General features: G+C 42.3%; 1 protein-coding gene across 6 annotated transcripts in view; it reads left to right on the forward strand.

Moving 5' to 3' along the window:
- The window catches only part of TBC1D1 (TBC1 domain family member 1), a 246739-nt gene that overhangs the window by 141638 nt on the left and 85068 nt on the right, over positions 1–20033 (forward strand). For 3 of the 6 annotated variants that reach the window (XM_033213953.1, XM_033213959.1, XM_033213958.1), the window contains 6 exons: positions 8968–9096; positions 10465–10551; positions 14286–14566; positions 16581–16742; positions 17724–17843; positions 18824–18963. In XM_033213953.1, coding sequence (XP_033069844.1) covers positions 8968–9096; positions 10465–10551; positions 14286–14566; positions 16581–16742; positions 17724–17843; positions 18824–18963 — 919 coding nt within the window. The remainder of the gene's footprint in view (positions 1–8967; positions 9097–10464; positions 10552–14285; positions 14567–16580; positions 16743–17723; positions 17844–18823; positions 18964–20033) is intronic. The other 3 variants (XM_033213956.1, XM_033213955.1, XM_033213957.1) reach the window with 3 other exon arrangements.

The following is a 20033-nucleotide window of genomic DNA, read 5'->3' on the forward strand; positions in this document are numbered from 1 at the left end:
GCCAAGTCTCTGTGTACACAACGTTTTGAGGATTTTCTGAAACTCTGATACCTCTTTTTGTCTCTCTGTTTTATTTTCCTTTGTTGCACATAGAGGGGGAATTTGGGGGTGTTAGATTATGCATGCTTGAGAAGATAGGAAAAGTTTCTGCCTGCACCATAGCAGAGTTGGAACAGTTGCTCTAATAAGAGGACTGGCTTAGAGCAGCAAGAATTGAGTGTAAGAGTGGATGCCACCAAGATGAGCTGCTTGGCTTGCAGGCAGCTGGTCTGTCACCTCGCCTTTCTTCTCTGTAAACCTGGACGGACATTGCATGGCTGCTTTTGGAATTACAAAAAGTACCTGAACGTCCTTTGTTTTTTTTTTTTTTGTTTGAGACGGAGTCTCGCTCTGCAGCCCAGGCTGGAGTGCAGTGGCCGGATCTCAGCTCACTGCAAGCTCCGCCTCCCGGGTTCACGCCATTCTCCTGCCTCAGCCTCCCGAGTAGCTGGGACTACAGGCGCCCGCCACGTCGCCTGGCTAGTTTTTTTTTTTGTATTTTTAGTAGAGACGGGGTTTCACCATGTTAGCCAGGATGGTCTCGATCTCCTGACCTCGTGATCCGCCCGTCTCGGCCTCCCAAAGTGCTGGGATTACAGGCTTGAGCCACCGCGCCCGGCCCGTCCTTTGTGATAGAAATGCTAGGTCACAAATCAGCTACAACGTTGGCAAGCCTGACTTATGTGCTCTCCAGGTTAGAACTTGGATTAATTCCATTTTGCATGATGGAAGTACAGAGTCTCCCTCCCCTCCTCCACTGTCTACAGCATTATTTAACTTTTCTCCTTGTGGGGTCTCAAGGTAGAAGCTGAGGCTCTCTGCAGATCTCTCCCTTGGAAGATCTTCCCGTTTGGGAGTCCCTATGTTATGTGGTACCATAGACCGTTTTCTTTGTCTTTTGGACTCCGTGTGAGTCCATTCGTAATGAACCATTAATAGCTTCAAAACATACACGCTTTATGTTTGCTAAAGTTACTTGTTGGCCAAAAATCTAGGGAAAAATCAGTGAAGGTTGTACAAGTTTCTCAGTTTCCCAAAAGTGTGTCCCCTTTTCTTTTTGAACACCCCCCGCATGCGTGTTCCAAAGACACTTCTGTGCTCAGCGGTGTGCCCTGTCCCATGGCAGCCTTTGTGTCTGGACCCTAAACCAAGTGTGCAGTTTTCATGGGGTGTACACTTAGCAAATCTCCTCATTAGGTTTCTACCTTCCGATGGCTTAGGCAAACACATGCCTTCCCTGAACCCTTGGGCTGGTGTACAGTGTCAGCCATGGTTTCTAATCTCATTGGCTAGCCATGGGGTCCTTTAGCAGTGACTCTAACATGAGTATATGACCTGTGTTTTTTTTATTTTTGACTTTTGGTCTTGATTTGTAGCCATTCCTCCCTTCCCAGCCTGTACCCTTAAGATAGCATTCAAGTTCTGTGTCTCTCCTGTTCACTTTTGGATGGACCACACAGTCTGTTTTCAGTTAATTCTCGAGTTCATTTTTCACTTGTTTCTTTTCTCTTTTCCACTCCCTTTTTCCCCTCTTGTGCCACTGATTTTTTTCCCTGTTCTGACTATCTTTTATCTGAGTCAGTCTGACGTGTTCCAACAGAAAATTGATGATTTTGGAGTAATTTATAGCTGCTAGAAAGGGGAATGAAGCATTTACGGTGGATAGAAAGTCTTCTTTTACTGAACATTTTGAGCATTTGTGGTGAATGGAAAGTTTTGACCTAACTGCAGACTCATTTTTATGGACCAGGATAATATTTTTACGGTTTGAGCATAGATCATCCAATAGAGAAATGTGTTTAATGTCCCCCTCCCCCCAAAGTATAAGAGTTCAGTGTAGAAGTGACTGAGCCTTACAAGCAGAACTGGCGTCTGTGCAACACTTTTACTAGGGGTTTCTAAACATCATGACCCAGAAGGCTTGTGTCTTCATCTATAAAGAAGCTGCCCTAATCCCGCGATGAGGTTGGTGTACTCCAGGCTGGACACTCTCATGGGCTCTGAGGAGTGGGCTTCTCAGAGCAGCAACTGCTTTATAGACCCGTTAGGCACAGTCTTAAGGTTCACCGATAGATCCTTTGCATGTTTTCTGCTATCAGTTTAGCCACATGGATTTCATTACCTTCTTGTTGCACCTAAAAATTTCTAAAGCTTTTGAAAATGTGGGAAGATGTGACCTAGACCGTGGTAGGATCATGACTTTGACAAAGAACTTCTCTGGCCACAGGACTTCAAAAGTGGACAGAGGACAGCGAGCACTCCTCTCAGTGCTCAGGGTCGGCAGGGAGGCCATATGTGCTTTTCAAAGACCAAAAGAATAGTGCTGGGTAACTGTCAGAGGAGTTGCGAAATAGAAAAAACCCTGAATGAGTCTTTTGATCTTATAGAACAGGGTTCAGTTTGGGCAAGACTTACACATTAAGTTAGAGGCTGTCACGTTTTAGTCAGTGGACTTATCGTTTCCACCTGTATTCACAGAGGTGGTACAAAAATTAGTATGAAATCAGCTGTCACTTACTGAATGTTTACCAAGTGCCAGATAGAGTTCTCATTCCTTACGTAAATGACTCCATTCATTCTACAGGTTTTTGGAGGTAGGTGGTAAAATACCCATTGTATAGATGAGGAAATGGGGAAGAGCAGTCAAGCAGTTAGTTAGTGAGTAGTGGAGCCACTTTGTCTGACGTCTAAGTACTTTATCTTAATTATTTTTTTTTTAAAGGAGCTTAACAAAATTTAATGCTATATAACTACTTACTGACTTCCTTGGGTCTGTTTTGTAGCAGATAATATTTTCTTTCTTTTTTTTGTGACATTTTATTATGAAAAATTTCAAACATATAGAAAAGTTGAAAGAATTATACTGTGAGCACTCATATACCCACCATCCAGATTTTACAGTTTTAAACATTTTGTTAATTTGGTTTATCATATATCTATCTATTAAGTCCACCTTATTTTTGCATGCCTTTCAAATTAAGTGATATCAATACCCTTCATCCCTAAACACTTCAGTATGCATATCATTAACTAGAATTTAGTGTTTGTTTCCAATTTAGGGGAGATGAAATTTACATATGGTAGGTTATGCAAATCTTAAGTGTACTATTTGTTGAGTTTTGACGACTGCTGCTACATTCAGGTAGCTCAAACCACTATCAAGATATAGAATATTTTCATCCTGCCGCACGCGGTGGCTCACGCCTGTAATCCCAGCACTTTGGGAGGCCGAGCCGGGCGGATCAGGAGGTCAGGAGATCAAGACCATCCTGGCTTAACACGGTGAAACCCCGTCTCCACTACAAATACAAAAATTAGCCAGGCGTGGTGGCAGGCGCCTGTAGTCCCAGCTACTCGGGAGGCTGAGGCAGGAGAATGGTGTGAACCCGGGGAGCGGAGGTTGCAGTGAACCAAGATCGCGCCACTGCATTCCAGCCTGGGTGACAGAGATTCTGTCTCAAAAAAAAAAAAAAGAAAAAAAAATTTTCATCCTACCAGAAAGTAGCCCTGTATTCCTCTTCTAGTCAGTCCTCACTACCCCTTCTCCCAGGCAACCACTGTTTTGATTTTTTTCACCTTAGATTAGTTTTGCCAGTTCTAGAATTTCTTATAAATGGCATGATACTCTTTTGAGTTCTGGCTCCTTCCACTTAGCATAACGTTTCTGAGACTCATCAGAAACGTTATGCTACATTGTTGCATGGATCAGTTGCTTGTATGGGTAGTTTGTTCCTTTTTGTTCTGTGGTATTAATGTCAAGAGTTTCTTTCTCCATTCTCTTTCTGAGCTGCTTGATTATGAATAAGGCTGCTGGTAGATACATTGTGCCATCCTGAAATGGTGGGTTCTGAACTGAGAATTTCAGTGTAGCATCAGGATTTAAAACTTGAATCCAAACTTTCATGCCTAGAGTTCACCCATCTGTCGAAGGATGTGCAATATGATGATTGCAACTGAATTCACTGTGGAGCCTCCAAATTAGAAATTATTGTCTACCAGGGCCAGGCACAGTGGTTCACGCCTGTAATCCCAGCACTTTGCGAGGCTGAGATGGGAGGATTGCTTGAGGCCAAGAGTTTGAGACCAGCCTGGTCAATATAGCGATACCCCATCGGTTTTTTTTTTTAAAAAAAGAAATTACTGTCTTAAGAACCAGCATCATCTTCCAGGGAGAAACTTCTAGATACTTATTTTAAGATAAATAAGGAACAAGTTATATTCTAAATGTGAATTATTTTTTAAATGCAATTTTTTTAAACAAATTTTATTTGAATTATGGCAATAGACATGGAAAACAATCTTTTTTGATAGTAGAGGAAAGCAGAAGAAACATTGAATTAAGTACTACACAGAGATTCTTCAGGCCTGCTTTAAAAACACACGCATACAAATGCACTTCTGTCTCTTAGGATCTACTAACTGATGCTGCTTGCTTTAGTCTTTTAGCTAATATTTTCTTTCTTTTTTTCTTTCTTTCTTGCTTGCTTGCTTTCTTGCTTCTCTTTCTTCTCTTTCTTTTTGACAGAGTCTTGCTCTGTTGCCAGGCTGGAGTGCAGTGGCACAATCTTGGCTCACTGCAACCTCCGCCTCCTGGATTCAAGCAATTCTCCTGCCTCAGCATCCTGGGTAGTTGGGACTACAGGCGTGCGCCACCACGCCCAGCTAATTTTTGTATATTTAGTACAGATGGGGTTTCACTGTGTTGGCCGGGATGTTCTCTGTCTCTTGACCTCATGATCCACCTGCCTTGGCCTCCCAAAGTGCTGGGATTACAGGTGTGAGCCACTGTGTCCTGCCAATATTTTCTTTATATATCAAAACAATTCAGTTTGCTTCACTTTTATGAAAGGTTTATTATGAGTTTGAAAGCAATTCTCCTTTTTCTTTTTCTTTTTTTTTTTTTTTTTTGAGACGGAGTCTGGCTCTGTCGCCCAGGCTGGAGCGCAGTGGCCGGATCTCAGCTCACTGCAAGCTCCGCCTCCCAGGTTCACACCATTCTCCTCATTCTCCTGCCTCAGCCTCCCGAGTAGCTGGGACTACAGGCGCCCGCCACCTCGCCCGGCTAGTTTTTTGTATATTTTTTAGTAGAGATGGGGTTTCACCGTATTAGCCAGGATGGTTTCGATCTCCTGACCTCGTGATCCACCCATCTTAGCCTCCCAAAGTGCTGGGATTACAGGCTTGAGCCACCGCGCCCGGTCCAATTCTCCCTTTTCTTAACTTTGTAACTGGTGTTGAGTTGGAGGCAGGCCCCTGGGGGCCCTTTGTGGTTAATTCCCTTTACTCTGGAGGCTGCCTTGAGCCTGGACAGGCCCTTACACTTGGTCAGCGATTGCACAGAACCAGTTGCAACAGGTAGAGTGCCTCCCTGTGGCGCATAACATTTCGCAGGCACTTGGTCACTATTTGCTGAGTGAGTCTGTTACCTTAGGTGTGTATTTCCTGTGGACCTGCCAGGGGATCATTGCTCATTCACTCATTTTGAACAAGCCAATATTACATGTCCAGGGTATGCTCTGTAGTGTGAAACACAAAGGTAAATGATAGTTTCCCTTCTCAAAGGAATTTCTAAGCTAGTAGCCATTCTTTTGATGCATATTCTCTTCTCATAGAATGAAAATTATGGATAATTGGACAAAGCTGAATGTCGCTCTAATCAGAATCCATTCTTTTTCTTTCATGCCTTGAAAAATGTGTAGCATTCATTAGTGAATTAGGATTTCATTATTCAAAGAAGACATTAAGGTCTTCGAACAGCAGATTACTGAATAAAATAATGCCTAATAGCAATAGAATGAGGGGAAGACATATTTAAGGAGCATTTTATGCCCATTAGACTGGCAGAAATTTTAAAAATGTGACAATACCTTATAAAGGTGAACTTTCCTGTACTGATACTGAGAATATGAATTGGTACCATTCAGGGGACAGAAGCTTGATAGTATCTGGTGTAGCTGAAGAGGCACAGTCCCTGTGACCCAGTGAGGACAAATCTCATTATTTCCCTTGCCAAACATTTCACGTGAGTCTGTAAGGAGCTCTGTACAAGAGAGGTCACTGCAGACTTCTTTGTAAAAGCAAGAAAAGAAAGCAAATAAGTGTTTAACAATAGGAACAGGATAAATTAGGTTATACAGTGAAAATGTGCACTCTGGCTAAAGTGAGTGAATAAAAAAACATTTGTCAACAGGAATAAATCTCAAAAATAGTATTGAAAGAAGGAAGCTAATTTACAGAAGGATGTATGCGGTATGACACCGTTCATTTAGTTTCAACTACATATCTTTTATGGACACATACATACATATAAAAGTAGAAAACATGAATTGATAGGATAAACACCAAATATTTCTGCATATGGCCAGGTGTGGGGAAGTAGCAGTGATTAAGCTTCAAAGATGTCTGTAGTGGTTCCCATTAAAAGTAGGAAGTAGGCTGGGCACAGTGGCTCACGCCTGTAATCCCAGCACTTTGGGAGGCCAAAGCAGGTGGATCGCTTAAGGCCAGGAGTTGGAGACCAGCCTGGTCAACATGGCGAAACCCCATCTCTACAGAAAATACAAAAATTTGCCGGATGTCGGGGCGCACACCTGTAGTCCCAGCTACTCGGGAGGCTGAAGCATGAGAATTGCTTGAGCCCAGGAGGTGGAGGTTGCCAGTGAGCCAAGATCGCGCCACTGCACTCTAGCTTGGGCGTCAGAGTGAGACTCCATCTCAAAAAAAAAAAAAGGCACATAGAACAGATAATAGTCATGATATCTGACGTTTTTTGAGTGTCTGGTTTATATTTTTTATTTTTATTTTTTGAGACAAATCTCACTCTGTCACACAGTCTGGAGTGTAGTGGTGTGAAGTCAGCTCACTGCAATCTCTGCCTCCCGGGTTCAAGTAATTATCCTGTCTCAGCCTCCCAAGTAGCTGGGATTACAGGCGTGCACCACCATACCTGGCTAATTTTTATATTTTTAATAGAGACAGGATTTTGCCATGTTGGCCAGACTGGTCTCGAACTCTTGACCTCAAATGATTCATCTGCCTCAGCCTCCCAAAGTTCTGGGATTACAGGCATCAGCCACTGCACCGCGCCTTGGTATATGTGTTTTGGTTTGTATTCATTCATTTAAGCCTCATGACAGCTCCGCGAGGAAAGTTCACTATGCATCCTCAGGCTGCAGGTAGAGGGCCTGAAAGGGACAGGAGATAACAGTTTGGCCAAGACCACAGAGCCAGGGAATAGCAGAGGAACATTTCACCTGGGCATTGCACTCCAGAGCTGTGTGTCTCACTGTTCTCAACCCCTGGCAAATGCTCACTTGAACAAAGCCAGGTGGTGATACAAAGGTATTTGTTATATTAGTCTCTACACTTTTCTGTGTGCTTGAAATATAACAACTGCAACAAATAATATGTCAGTATTTAGAGTAATGGGGGATTTGCTTGTGTGTGTGTGTGTGTGTGTGTGTGTGTGTGTGTTTGAGATGGAGTCTCACTCTGTCGCCCAGGCTGGAGTGCAGTGGCGTGATCTCGGCTCATTGCAACCTCCACCTCCTGGGTTCAAGCAATTCTCCTGCCTCAGCCTCCTGAGTAACTGGGATTACAGGTGTGCACCACTACACCTGGCTATTTTTTGTATTTTTAGCAGAGACGGGGTTTCCCCGTGTTGGCCAAGCTGGTCTCAAACTCCTGACCTCAGGTGATCCGCCCACCTTGGCCTCCCAAAGTGCTGGGATTACAGGCATGAGCCACTGCGCCTGGCCATTCGTTTTTCTAACAAAATTATTTTCTAACAGAACGCAATCAGGTGAGAATGCACATAAGAAACAATTTAATTCAGAGATATTTGTTGTACATTTTTTTAAAATGTACCTTCAGCTAGGTGTGTTAGCTCACTCCTGTAATCCCAGCACTTTGGAAGGCCGAGGCAGGTAGATCACTTGAGCTCAGGAGTTTGAGATCAGCCTGGCCAACATGGTGAAACCCCGTCTCTACAAAAAATACAAAAATTAGCTGCGCATAGTCCCAGCTACTTTGAGGGCTGAGGTGGGAGGACTGCTTGAACCTAGGAGGTCAAGACAGCAGTGAGCCATGATTGTGGCACTGCACTCCAGCCTGGGCAACAAAGCGAGACCCTGGCACCCTGTCTCAAAACAAAAACAAAAACAAAAAAGCACATCCTTGTAAATAAGTAACACTAAGACTTCATTTCGTGGTTGTCACGCAAACTCCATTGTATTTTTATTTTCATTTTCTATGGGTAGTAGTTAAGGGAGAGAAGCTTGGTTGCAGACAATGAAAGGATGATGGGAAAATAAAAGTAGGAGAGACGAAAATGCAAGAAAGCAGAGATCTGTAGAAAGGAATGAAGGGTTTGTATAGGCAGAGAAAATAGATTCTTTAACTGAGAAATTTCTGTTGTCTCACCGTCTGAAATGCCCTCAAAGGTAAGTTATTGCTTTATTTTGAAAAGCTAATCATAGCTACCTTTGTACCACGCTGTGTTCAATGCTTTACACACTTTACCTGTTTAAGTCTCACAACACAGTGTTATGATTCGATCTTGCCATTGGTCTCACCTTACTGAAGAGAAAGTTTGAGGCTCAGAGAAAGTAAGAAACTGGCAGAAGACCACAGTTAGGGAAGACAGATCTCTGATCCAGTTGCAGAGTCTGAGCAATAAACTACTTCACCTGATTGGTTTCAAAGCACATTTCCTCATATTTACTTGGGGTAATCACAGCAGCTCTCTGAGGCAGAATTATTCCCTGGACTTGCAGCCATGTCACTAAGGAGCAGATGAGGTGAGATCACAGACAGAATCAGAATGATGGCCTGGTGCCAAAAACATGTGTCCTAGAGATTCTTCATTCCTTTAAGAAGGAGAGGAGGAAGCGGTTAAGTGACTTAACTTTTCATTTTTCACTTTTTTAGACATCGCAGATTGCAGCAGAGAATATCGGAAGTGAATTACCACCCAGTGCCACTCGATTTAGGCTAGATATGCTGAAAAACAAAGCAAAGAGATCTTTAACAGAGTCTTTAGAAAGTATCTTGTCCCGGGTAAGTAGCATAATTTCTCCCGATTTAAGTTAAATCACTTTTTAGGAGAGTGTTAGATTGAGTTATATGCTTTTATTCCATCAATGTTCATAAAGGTAAAAGTATAAAACCTTTTTTTATGTTTTCTCAGGCTTAGAACAATATTATCTACGTTTTAAATTGATTTTAATTTGACCTAGGTTTAAAAGCATATGTATTCCTTACTCTTTTGTATTATATCCAATGGGATTTTTTTTACCTCCCCAAATAATACTTGTTGACCAGTCCCTATAAAGAGCATGCCTTAGATACACTGAGGTGTGGCTTCTGTTCTCCCTAGTATTACTGTGTATAACTTAAAAAGCAGTTACTGCCAGCTGCTGGTGTTAGGTATCTAAAAGGCTGTATAGTAGGGGCCAGCAAACATGCCCATTGGCCAAATTCCACCCACCTGTACTTTTGTAACGTTTTATTGAAACACTGCCACATCCATTCATTTCCTGTTATCTCAGGCTTTTGTTTTGCAGACTTCAACAGTTGCCGCGGACACTATATGCCTCACAAAGCATGGGACACTATCTGTCCCTTTACAGAAAAAGTTTACCAAATATAGCTCTATAGAAAGAACAAAGTACGCATGTACATCAATCTGGGAGTTCTTTAAGAAATTACCCCTCCCTCCCATGAGTGTAAATAGCCTTGATGGCACGTCTGAGAAATCAAATCTGATTTTCCCTCAGAGTTTCATGCCTTTCTGGAGTATGCAGCATCTTATTATAGTTCTTCTTGATTTTATCGCACACTTCTTTTGAAACATCTGATTTTTATTATTTTTTTAATTAAGGAAAGTTAAATTTTATTTTCTTTGAAAATGTTTCTGAGAATTTTGGAGTATCTTCTGAGATCATGAAAAACAGTTGATTTACAAAACCAGAATTGGGAGGGGCTGCATTGGAGAGCTCCCAAAGGGATAGAGTGCTGTCCGAGTGACATGCGGCTCTCCCGTGACATGTGGCTGTCCGAGTGACATGCGGCTGGCTGAGTGACGTGTGGCTGGCCGTTACGATGACTTGTGACCCAGGGGAGGGAGTTGCTGAGTGGGCTTGCTTGAGCACTTGATTTTCCTTATAGACGAATTGTCTTGTCTTCCTGCCTATCACCCCTGCCAAATGACTCAGCCGCCAGGTGTTTTGGAACATTTAGGTTAATGTCTTTTTTTTTTTTTAAATGATGGAAATATTGATTATTTTAATGTACATATATCCTTAGTAGCATTTCTCAGTAGATACATTTTTTTCCTCAGCTTATTTAAATGGACCAATCTGCTTCTAGCTGATGCCTTTGCAAAAGCCTCCAGGGTCATAACTCGACTACCTTTTTTTTATATAGGGTAATAGAGCCAGAGGCCTGCAGGAACACTCCACCAGTGTGGATCTGGATAGCTCCCTGTCTAGTACATTAAGTAACACCAGCAAAGTAAGCACATTTCTCTTTATACGACACCCTGAAGAAACTAACAAATAGGTCTGGCTCATCTCCTGTCTACATGCCTCCAATCATTTGCTGCTTCCAAATTTCCTGGCACAGGTGGATGACTGGTCATGCAGGTCTATCATAACATAAAAGTTTTACATAAAAGAGCAGATGGGGCCAGGTGCAGTGGCTCACGCCTGTAATCCCAACACTCTGAGAGGCCAAGGTGGGCAGATCACGAGGTCAGGAGATCGAGATCATCCTGGTTAACACGGTGAAACCCCATCTCTACTAAAAACACAAAAAATTAGCCGGGCGTAGTGGCAGGCGCCTACAGTTCCAGCTACTAGGGAGGCTGAAGCAGGAGAATGGCATGAACCGGGGAGGCGGAGCTTGCAGTGAGCTGAGATCACACCGCTGCACTGCAGCTAGGGCGACAGAGCGAGACTCCGTCTCAAAAAGAGAAATAAATAAAAAAAAACAGATGGTCATTCCATAAACAAAGAAACAAGATCACAATTTGAGACAAGTAAGATCTAATTTGTCACAATATAATCAATTGATTTCTTTCTCAAGTAGATTTTCCTATTAAAAAATAATTAATATTGGGAAAACCTCAAAAAGTGGATTTGTGAATTTAGAGAAGTATACAACTTAAATTTTTCTTGTTTAAAAACATTTTTATTTTGGATTTGGGGGTACATGTGCATGTTGATTACATGGGTATATTGCATACTGGTGGGGACTGGGCTTCTAGTGTACCCGTTATCCAGGTAGTGAACATTGTACCCAATAGTTAATTTTTCAACTTTCACACCCCCTTTCATTCTCCCCCACTTTTGGGGAAATTAAATTTCTGAAACTTTATCCTGTAGCTGGCTCTATGATTATAATGAACCATTACTGTTTTATTTAAATAAGCAAGTATTATGTCCTTCTTTTAATAACTTGCTTTCCAGACATTTAATCATATTTAAACCTGGTCAGTTCAACTTTATAACTGCCGAAAAGCAGGTTTGGGTTTTGTGCTGGGGGGCCAGCTTTCCCTTCTGCTACCAGAGGACTCTTTTTTAGTAGTGAGGGAGGGAGTGTTTGCGGAGGCTGGCTCCTTACCACAGGCAGGGTTTACAGTCCTCTGCCATCCCTCCTAGACACATGGCTTTCAGAATTTGTCTAACCTATAGTAAGAGGCACATTTAACATTGTGGTGTAGTTCACAAACACACATACCTACACACACATACCTACACATTCACACACAAAATTAAAAGTTAACAAAACATTATTTACTGTGAATAACATATAATACATACTGATATTTTGTTCCATTTAAAAAATGCTCATGGCCAACTACTCAGTTGTACCACCTACTAACATGATAGAGGGCCCAGTTTGAGAAACACTTCCTTAGATGAATGCTTCTCAAATTTCAGGTGCCTTCATCATGGGGTTCTGGTTAAAGTGCAGATTCTGGTTCAGTAGGCATTGGGGGAGGCCTGAAATGGTGCATTTCCAATGAGCTCCAAGGCAATGCTGCTGCTCCTGGGCTGCAGACCCCCTCTGGGGAGTGAAGACCTGGACAGCAGTCTTGTAAATGTGAGTTTCTAAGTTAAAATCCAGGGGAACATAGCATCGTCCAGCCTCCATCTAATACACACTGATCCCACCCTGCAATTAGGTTTTTGTCTATTTGTTGTATACAGATGAGCCACACACAGCCCCTTTCATGTAGGAAGTTACCTAGGAGGAGAGAGATGACAGATGCACAAACAGCTGCAGCGTCAAGCAGAGTGTGGTAGGAGCCCAGAAGTTACAAATAAGAGACATGGGTAACTTCAATGTCAGAAGAGTAAGGGGAGGGGAGGTTAGGTTTGGTCAGTGGAACCAGGGAAAAGGTGAGGGTAAGGGTCCAGTGATGCTATTGGACTAAATCTTGGTGTAGGAATTATGCCTATGGGAGTGAACTGAGAAGAAGGCATTCCAGACAGACCAGTGTCAACAGAGATACAGTGAAGAAATTCATGTCACTCAGGTGGCTTTCCAGTAAGCCTTACTGCTTGCTTTTTATTTTTCTCTAAAATGCAGAAATAGGAATATATACATATTCATTCTTCAGGACTCGATAGTTGTGAAGATTCTTTTAAAAAGATTTAAAAGTCTAAGATTTGAATTGCTAGAGTCATTCTAAGAGAGATGCAGCTTTTCCGAAGCTGCTTGCGTGTATTGTATATGTTTATGTGTACTTCTTTACAGCTTTCTTTTATCATCTTGAATTGAAAAACTGCTGTATATTCTATTTTATGTAATTTGATCTGTTCTAATAAATTGATCACCTACGAGATGCAAAGAAGCCAAATAGCCCTGAAATTTGACAAATGGAAATGGCCCTTTCAGTTGTCCAATTAAGCCAAGGGTTAGCTCTTTGATCTAATTTGGAGGGATATTAATAAGAACTTAGATCAACAGGTTTGCATGATGAAGATTGTCTTCTGTGATGTATTGTCTTAGACAGACTTTTAAATCCTTAAAAGAATCTTCACAACCATTGAGTCCTGAAGAATGAAAAACTTGAGTTATGAAAGTAATCAACATTTCATAGTATGTTGATGTTTTTTATAAAATTAAATATATGTAACTTCTCCCTTTAATAAACAAATTTCATTTTTTTTTTTTCAAATTAAAACCCTCAATACCTGCTACCTAAAAGGCACTTAACTGTGTATCAAATGAACAGGTAGAATTTAGAGTCTCCAGTCCACTATTAGATACATTCATTCCTGTTTACTCTATTCATGTTGATTTATTTTTTCCCTTTCAACAATTTCAATAGGGGCAAGCTGCTACAATTCCTCTTTTTAAATATTTTAGATATATTAAAAATATATTGGCCACTAGCCACGTCCTGGGTGCAGTGTTAAACATCAGTCTGCTCGAGTGGTAGTAGTTCATTCGTTTGAAAAAGCATGCATCGTGAAGGCATACAACTTTAAAATATTGTCATGATTCTCAACAAATGTTTGAGCACTCCATAGATTATTGCATACCTAATAAAACAATACCTTACGTTTGTATAACATTTTACAACCTAAAAAGTACTTTTGGTTGTATTATCTTGCTTTGTTCTTGAAACTCAGATAAATTTTTACTATACCCTCTTACAGATGAAGAAATTGAGGTGCAGAAAGAAATTATTTCCCCTGAATTGCAGCAATAAGTGCCTACAGAGTGATTTTCCATATTCTAAGAATATTGATACAGTTCTTAATCTCAGATTACGAAGTTGAATCTCAACAGTAGATGAGATTTGGAGAGAGCTTTAAAATGTGGGTTTAACATGAGTGAACACATGTGGCAAAGATAAAGAACTTGGTTAAGCCGTGGAGACAAGTTGTCCAGCACTCACTCTCTTTAGAAGCTGTAGTAAACAGTCCTGTTTTCTAGAGAGAGGGCACTATTCTTGGCGTTGCCCAGAACGTTACAGATTGTGGCTTATGTCCTCCACTCCTGCACCTGGTCAGTTTTCCCACTTCTCCGGCAAGCCAGCAATGTGTCCTTGAGGAGCTGGCATTTATTTAATGGACCTTCATTTTCTTCTGCTTTTGGTGGTGGCCTCTAGATGGCATTATAATCAGAACACATACTTAGATACTGAAATGTTTGCCCGCACTGGAACTAGAGATTTATAAACCCCACAAATTCCCCATGGCGTGTCTGATCTGCTATGTGTTTGCTGCCAGGAGCCATCTGTGTGTGAAAAGGAGGCCTTGCCCATCTCTGAGAGCTCCTTTAAGCTGCTCGGCTCCTCGGAGGACCTGTCCAGTGACTCAGAGAGTCATCTCCCAGAAGAGCCAGCTCCGCCGTCACCCCAGCAGGCCTTCAGGAGGCGAGCAAATACCCTGAGTCACTTCCCCATGGAGTGCCAGGAACCTCCACAACCTGCCCGGGGGTCCCCGGGGGTTTCGCAAAGGAAACTTATGAGGTATCACTCAGTGAGCACAGAGACGCCTCATGAACGAAAGTAAGATTTGTTTAAATTTGTTGCATAAATAGCTGGGGCATATCTGTGACTAGGCGGGTATGTGCATCCCAGGTATGTTTATTGAGTGAGAGAAATGAGTAAGGCTTTACTCTTGGTTCGAAGAGAGAAAACTGGAGGCAGTGACATGTTTGTTCCAGCTGCTGGTGTGTATACAAGCAATGGGTACGTGTATTGTCAGGAAGCAGGTGAAAGTGAGCAAAAATGTTACCTAACATGCATAGTCATTACTCCTCAAACAAAGTAAGAGACATTGCTGGCTGTGGAACTTTGCTGCTGTGAGGAAGAGGGCAAGCAGAGGAGTCTCCCCATCCGAAGCCCTGGAGCAGGGCTACAGTGGGAGGGAGAGGCGGTGACCCCTACAGGCAGAGCAGGAGAGGTATGCTGACCTTATGGGGTGACAGGGGTGCCTTGGCTTCTGGTCCTAGCTCTACTGTGAACTAATTGTGACGTGGACAAATTTGCTAAACTTCTCTGTATCACAAAATTGGAGTAGATGTTTTCTAAAATCTCTCACTGTAAGAATTCTAGATTCTTCTAACAAGATTTATTCATTGTAATAATTGGGTTTCAGTGACCAGTTAGAATTGTCTGGTTATGGAGAAGGGTAATCAGAAGTTCCCCCTGTTCCTTCCAAGTGTCCCTTAGTGATTCATTTGACTCTATGTGCCAGAGACTATGAATGGACACAGAGTTATCTTTAAAAACAACTTTAAACAATTTAAAAAATCCCTCACCTAATATGAATCAGGGTCACACCTGTGTACAGTTGCTGCCCTCTTCTGACTGGCAGCCGCAGAATTCCCAGGACCTGTGTGTTCATGTAGTTCATACATGGATCATTGAGAGTGTGCGTAGTACAGAAGTGTTTGGAATGTTCTGAGTAAAGAAGTGCGAGTATTAACAGCCCTGGATGATGGAGCAGAGCCTCCCAGCTTTGTTTTCTATCAGCCATTGGAAAGAGTTCTTGGTTGTTTGGAATTCAGTGGGGTAGTGGTGATCCCCGAAGCAGGGGACACGTTGGAAGGTACTGCTTAATAAATACACGCTTTTAGAGACACGCATCATTGGGTTGTAGCTGTGTAAGTTTCTTTTGTTTAACACCCTGTTCACACACTACTTCTGTTCTGCCTCACCACTGCCTGCCCACTCCTCTGTTGTTGGCGTTTTCAGTGATCATTGAAACATTCCTGTCTGGAGAGTCCTAGTTCTCTTGTGAAGTCTGCTGTTTCTCAAAAGCCAGAGTTGGTAGGACTCAGTATCAGTACCTTTCCTTTCTCCGTGAAGAATGTAGCTTCATAATAGATGATGTCACACATCCGTAATGAGAGGGATGGGGAGATGCCTGTCTGTCTGCCTCACTAGCATGGCCCATTCTGCTCTCTTTCCCTCTTATGAACTCTTTTCTGATTTATCTGCAGGAAATAAGACATTGAAATTCAAGACAGGGTATTGTTCATTTTAAAGGGAAATGTATTTTTTTAAAGTTCAGGGTTTTTTTGCTTTTGTTTATACTTTAATTGATTTTTTTTTTTTTTTTCCTGCCAGTTCCTGAAAAAGGAAATAGAGAAAGAAATACTATTGTTCCTGGGCGAAGTGGCTCACTCCTGTAATCCCAGACCTTTGGGAGGCTGAGGTGGGAGGTTGCTTGAGGCCAAGAGTTCAAGGTTACAGTCAGCTATGATCGTGCTACTGCACTCCAGCCTGGGTGACAGAGTGAGACCTATTTAAAAAAAAAAAAAGTATTGTTGGGAGCATAAACACGTGGGAAATGGTCAAGAATGGCCGTTGATATACTCTGTTTTTTAGTGAAAACTACCTTTGCCAGAGAGCGAGCAGAGATGAGGAAGAGGAGTGGAAGAAGTCCTCCACTCTGACAGTATTACTGGAACAACAAGACAAAAGCAGTTGTGCTCCTTCCATCTGTTTGCTCCATGTCCCTGTCGGCGCCCCCTCTCCTGCTAACCCCCCCGTGCTTTCTCTGATTGCTGTTTAGTGTGGATCCTTCACCTGTGGGTGAGTCTAAGCACCGCCCAGGTCAGTCTTCAGCTCCTGCTCCTCCACCTCGTCTTAACCCCTCCGCCTCCTCGCCAAACTTTTTTAAGTACTTAAAACATAATTCCAGTGGAGAACAAAGTGGGAATGCTATGCCAAAGAGGTGAGCTCACTCACGTGGCAAGTTTGGTGTTGTCTGTTTTCCTGGGGAGTTCACATTGATGAGGACGTGCTGAATGGGGGGAATGTCCATGCAGGAAGCAGAGCCACTGTGTGTGTGTTTGTGTGTGTATGTGTCTTTGTTTATATTTGGTCTTATTTTCAGCTGTCATTTGAACCAAGTTAATTTTACTGTTGATTACTTTTCTTAAAATCATGAAAACAGATGTTAATGGCAAATTGGTTTGTGTTTGGGTTTGTTTTTGTTTTTGAGACAGGGTCTCACTCTGTTCCCCAGGCTGGAGTGCAGTGGCGTGATCTCGGCTCACTGCAGCTTCTGCCTCGTGGGTTCAAGCAGTTCTCCTGCCTCAGCCTCCCGAGTAGCTGGGACTACAGGCACACGCCACCATGCCCAGCTAGTATTTTTATTTTTTTTTTGTAGAGATGGGGGTTTCACCATGTGGACCAGGTTGGTCTTGAACTCCTGACCTCAAGTGATCCGCCTGCCTCAGTCTCCCAAAAGTGCTGGGATTACAGGTGTGAGCCACTGTACCCTGCTGCAAATTGTTTTTTATATGCTTATTTTCACATTTCCTTGTCCTAGTGGACACTTAACATGCATGCGTATACACACACATGCACACACATACACAGGTTAACATCTGTGTTTGATCATGTACACTGCAATTTGTGCCATATCAGAAACTTCCTGATTGATTTAGGAGAATTATTTTTCCCAGTTTGAAAGGAAGAGTCATTTGGAAAATGGATTGGTTTTTGTTTTTAAAAGATTATCCCATTCATTTAAAATCAAATTTTACTGGTGAAAATGAAAGTTAAATCTCATTCGTGAACTACTTTTACTTTCTTATCTAGTTTACTTTTCTTAGCATTAGAACAAAAATGTTTATTTTGAAGCTTATATTTTATACTTTGTGTTTTTATGTTTCTTTATCCTAAACTCTTTTTTCAACCAAACTCTTAGCATCTCCTACCGTAATGCCCTGCGGAAAAAACTTCATTCTTCTTCCTCTGTGCCAAATTTTCTAAAATTTCTGGCTCCTGTAGATGAAAATAACACCTCTGACTTTATGAACACCAAAAGGTAGGGCTTAATTTAGATATATCAACCCTGGGTGTTATTAAGTGTTGAATATCATTAGATATACAAGGTGTTTTAACTACTGTTTTGTCATTTAAAAAATCGTTTCAGCTAAATCTGTTGTATCTTCTTTCTTATACTTTTTTCTTACTGAATGTCATTTTAAAAAATGTGCAACCAACCTGTTCTTCAGTTTTGAGATTGAGGATTAGTTTATTTAAGTGTTATCTTAAAGAAAATCTTCATCAAGTCTCTGAGAGCAGTGTTTCTGGGTAGTGAGCATATGGCTGTTTCAAATCAGGATGTCTGATCTGTTCAGGACTTCTAATCTGTAAGTTGAGGGGATTGCTTAGTTACAGGTACACAACTTAGGTATAAATTAGAAGGGTCTTCTCAGGTTGTCCTGTGAATAGGAAAAAAATGTATGATTAGATTGTGTTTATATATTGATAACTATATTTTGTAGTTTAAAAAATAATACACATTAAAACATCATCATCATCAGTTGACTGCATAGTTATTGCCTTGCTGGTTCTGTGTAATTAAATTGCAATTTGTTTCATTTTTTGTGGGAATCCTTGGAGACATGGGCCTGTGCTGAGCAGATATTCCCATGTACAGAGGAGAGCAGAATGGGGCCCCTTGGCATCGCCCCCGCTTTTCCCCCTTTAGGCAGTTTCTCTTTTTCAAAGTGGGACCAAGAGAGGCCCAGTTGGAAGCTATGATATGTGGAACATGTTTCTTAATCTCTGTTACAATCGAAATCATTTAAGGGCATGTAATCGTTCTCTTTTTATGAAAAGGATCCTGTAAGAAAGCAGTTCTTTAGGAATGATGACCCACTGTGAGCTTGATATAACTTCTGTGATTGTTTATACAAAGATAGTTGATAATTTAGTGCTTTGTTTAAAAAAAAAGTTAAGCTAACAAAATCTCGTGAATTCCTCCCCACTAGTCATAAATCAATCATCTTATAATTTTAGGGACTTTGAATCCAAAGCAAACCATCTTGGTGATTCTGGTGGGACCCCTGTAAAGACCCGGAGGCACTCCTGGAGACAGCAGATATTCCTCCGAGTAGCCACCCCGCAGAAGGCGTGCGATTCTTCCAGCAGATATGAAGGTAAGGCCCGTACCTGAAATGAAACCTCAAAGAGAGCACACAAACATCCAGCTGACAGAGGACCCTGGGAGCCCCGTCATATTGGTAAGAAAGCAGAGCCCTGCCCTCTTCAGTACTGGCAGGTCTGAGGCAGTCACAAAGGTAACTAGGGAGGGAGTTTAGAGGTTACCCTACATTTCTTAGGGAAGGAATTTAGAGCTCATTTAAGGTAACCTCTCCATAAACGGGCGCAGAGCTCTGATGTTGAGAGTGGTCACAGCGTTACCAGCGGTGAATCCAGACAGGTCTGCAGCAACCTCACTTCTTGTCTCCTAGGACATAAGGCAAAAGGAGAGACTGAGGCAAGTTTTAGAGCAGGAGTGAAAGTTTACTAAAAATATCAGAGCAGGAATGAAAGGACGTCAGGTACACTTGGAAGATGGTCAGGTGGGCAGCTTGAGAGATCAAGTGTGTGATTTGGTCTTTTGACCTGGGGTTTTATATGTTGGCATACTTCCGGGGTCTTGCGTTCCTTCTCCCCTGATTCCTCCCTTGAGGTGGGCTGTCCCCATGTGCAGTGGCCTGCTAGCACTCGGGGGTTGTGGGGGAGCATGCGCAGGGTGTTTACTGGAGTTGTAGGCGTGCTTACTTGAGGCGTTCTTCCCTGTCCGGTCTAGCATTCCTAGAGGAACGCTATGCACCAGTTAAACTCCACCATTTTGCCTCTTAATGCGCATGCTTGAGCCCATTCGCCCAGCTCCCGAGATCTTACTGGGAAGCTGCTGCTCACCAGTTTCAGGTGTTGTGTATCTACTGGAAGCCCGCCCCTCCCTGGTGCCGGCTGTGACCAGTTCTCACATTAGAGAAACAGTTAACAAATGCTTGACCATCACCTGGTGGTCCCCTGGCATTGCTGGTGTGTATCTGGGAGGGGCCCCTCCTGTCCTCCTCGTGTCTGACTAGCTACCCTGTAACCGAAGCGTGGACTTCGGAGTCTGCATTCAAACCCCAGCTTTTCCCCTTAGGAGCTGTGAACCAAAACAAGCTGTCTAAAGTTACCACCTATAACCTGGGATTAATTATGACTGTTG

Source organism: Trachypithecus francoisi, unplaced genomic scaffold, assembly GCF_009764315.1.
Source record: "Trachypithecus francoisi isolate TF-2019V2 unplaced genomic scaffold, Tfra_2.0 Lachesis_group1, whole genome shotgun sequence".
Lineage (NCBI taxonomy): Eukaryota > Metazoa > Chordata > Mammalia > Primates > Cercopithecidae > Trachypithecus > Trachypithecus francoisi.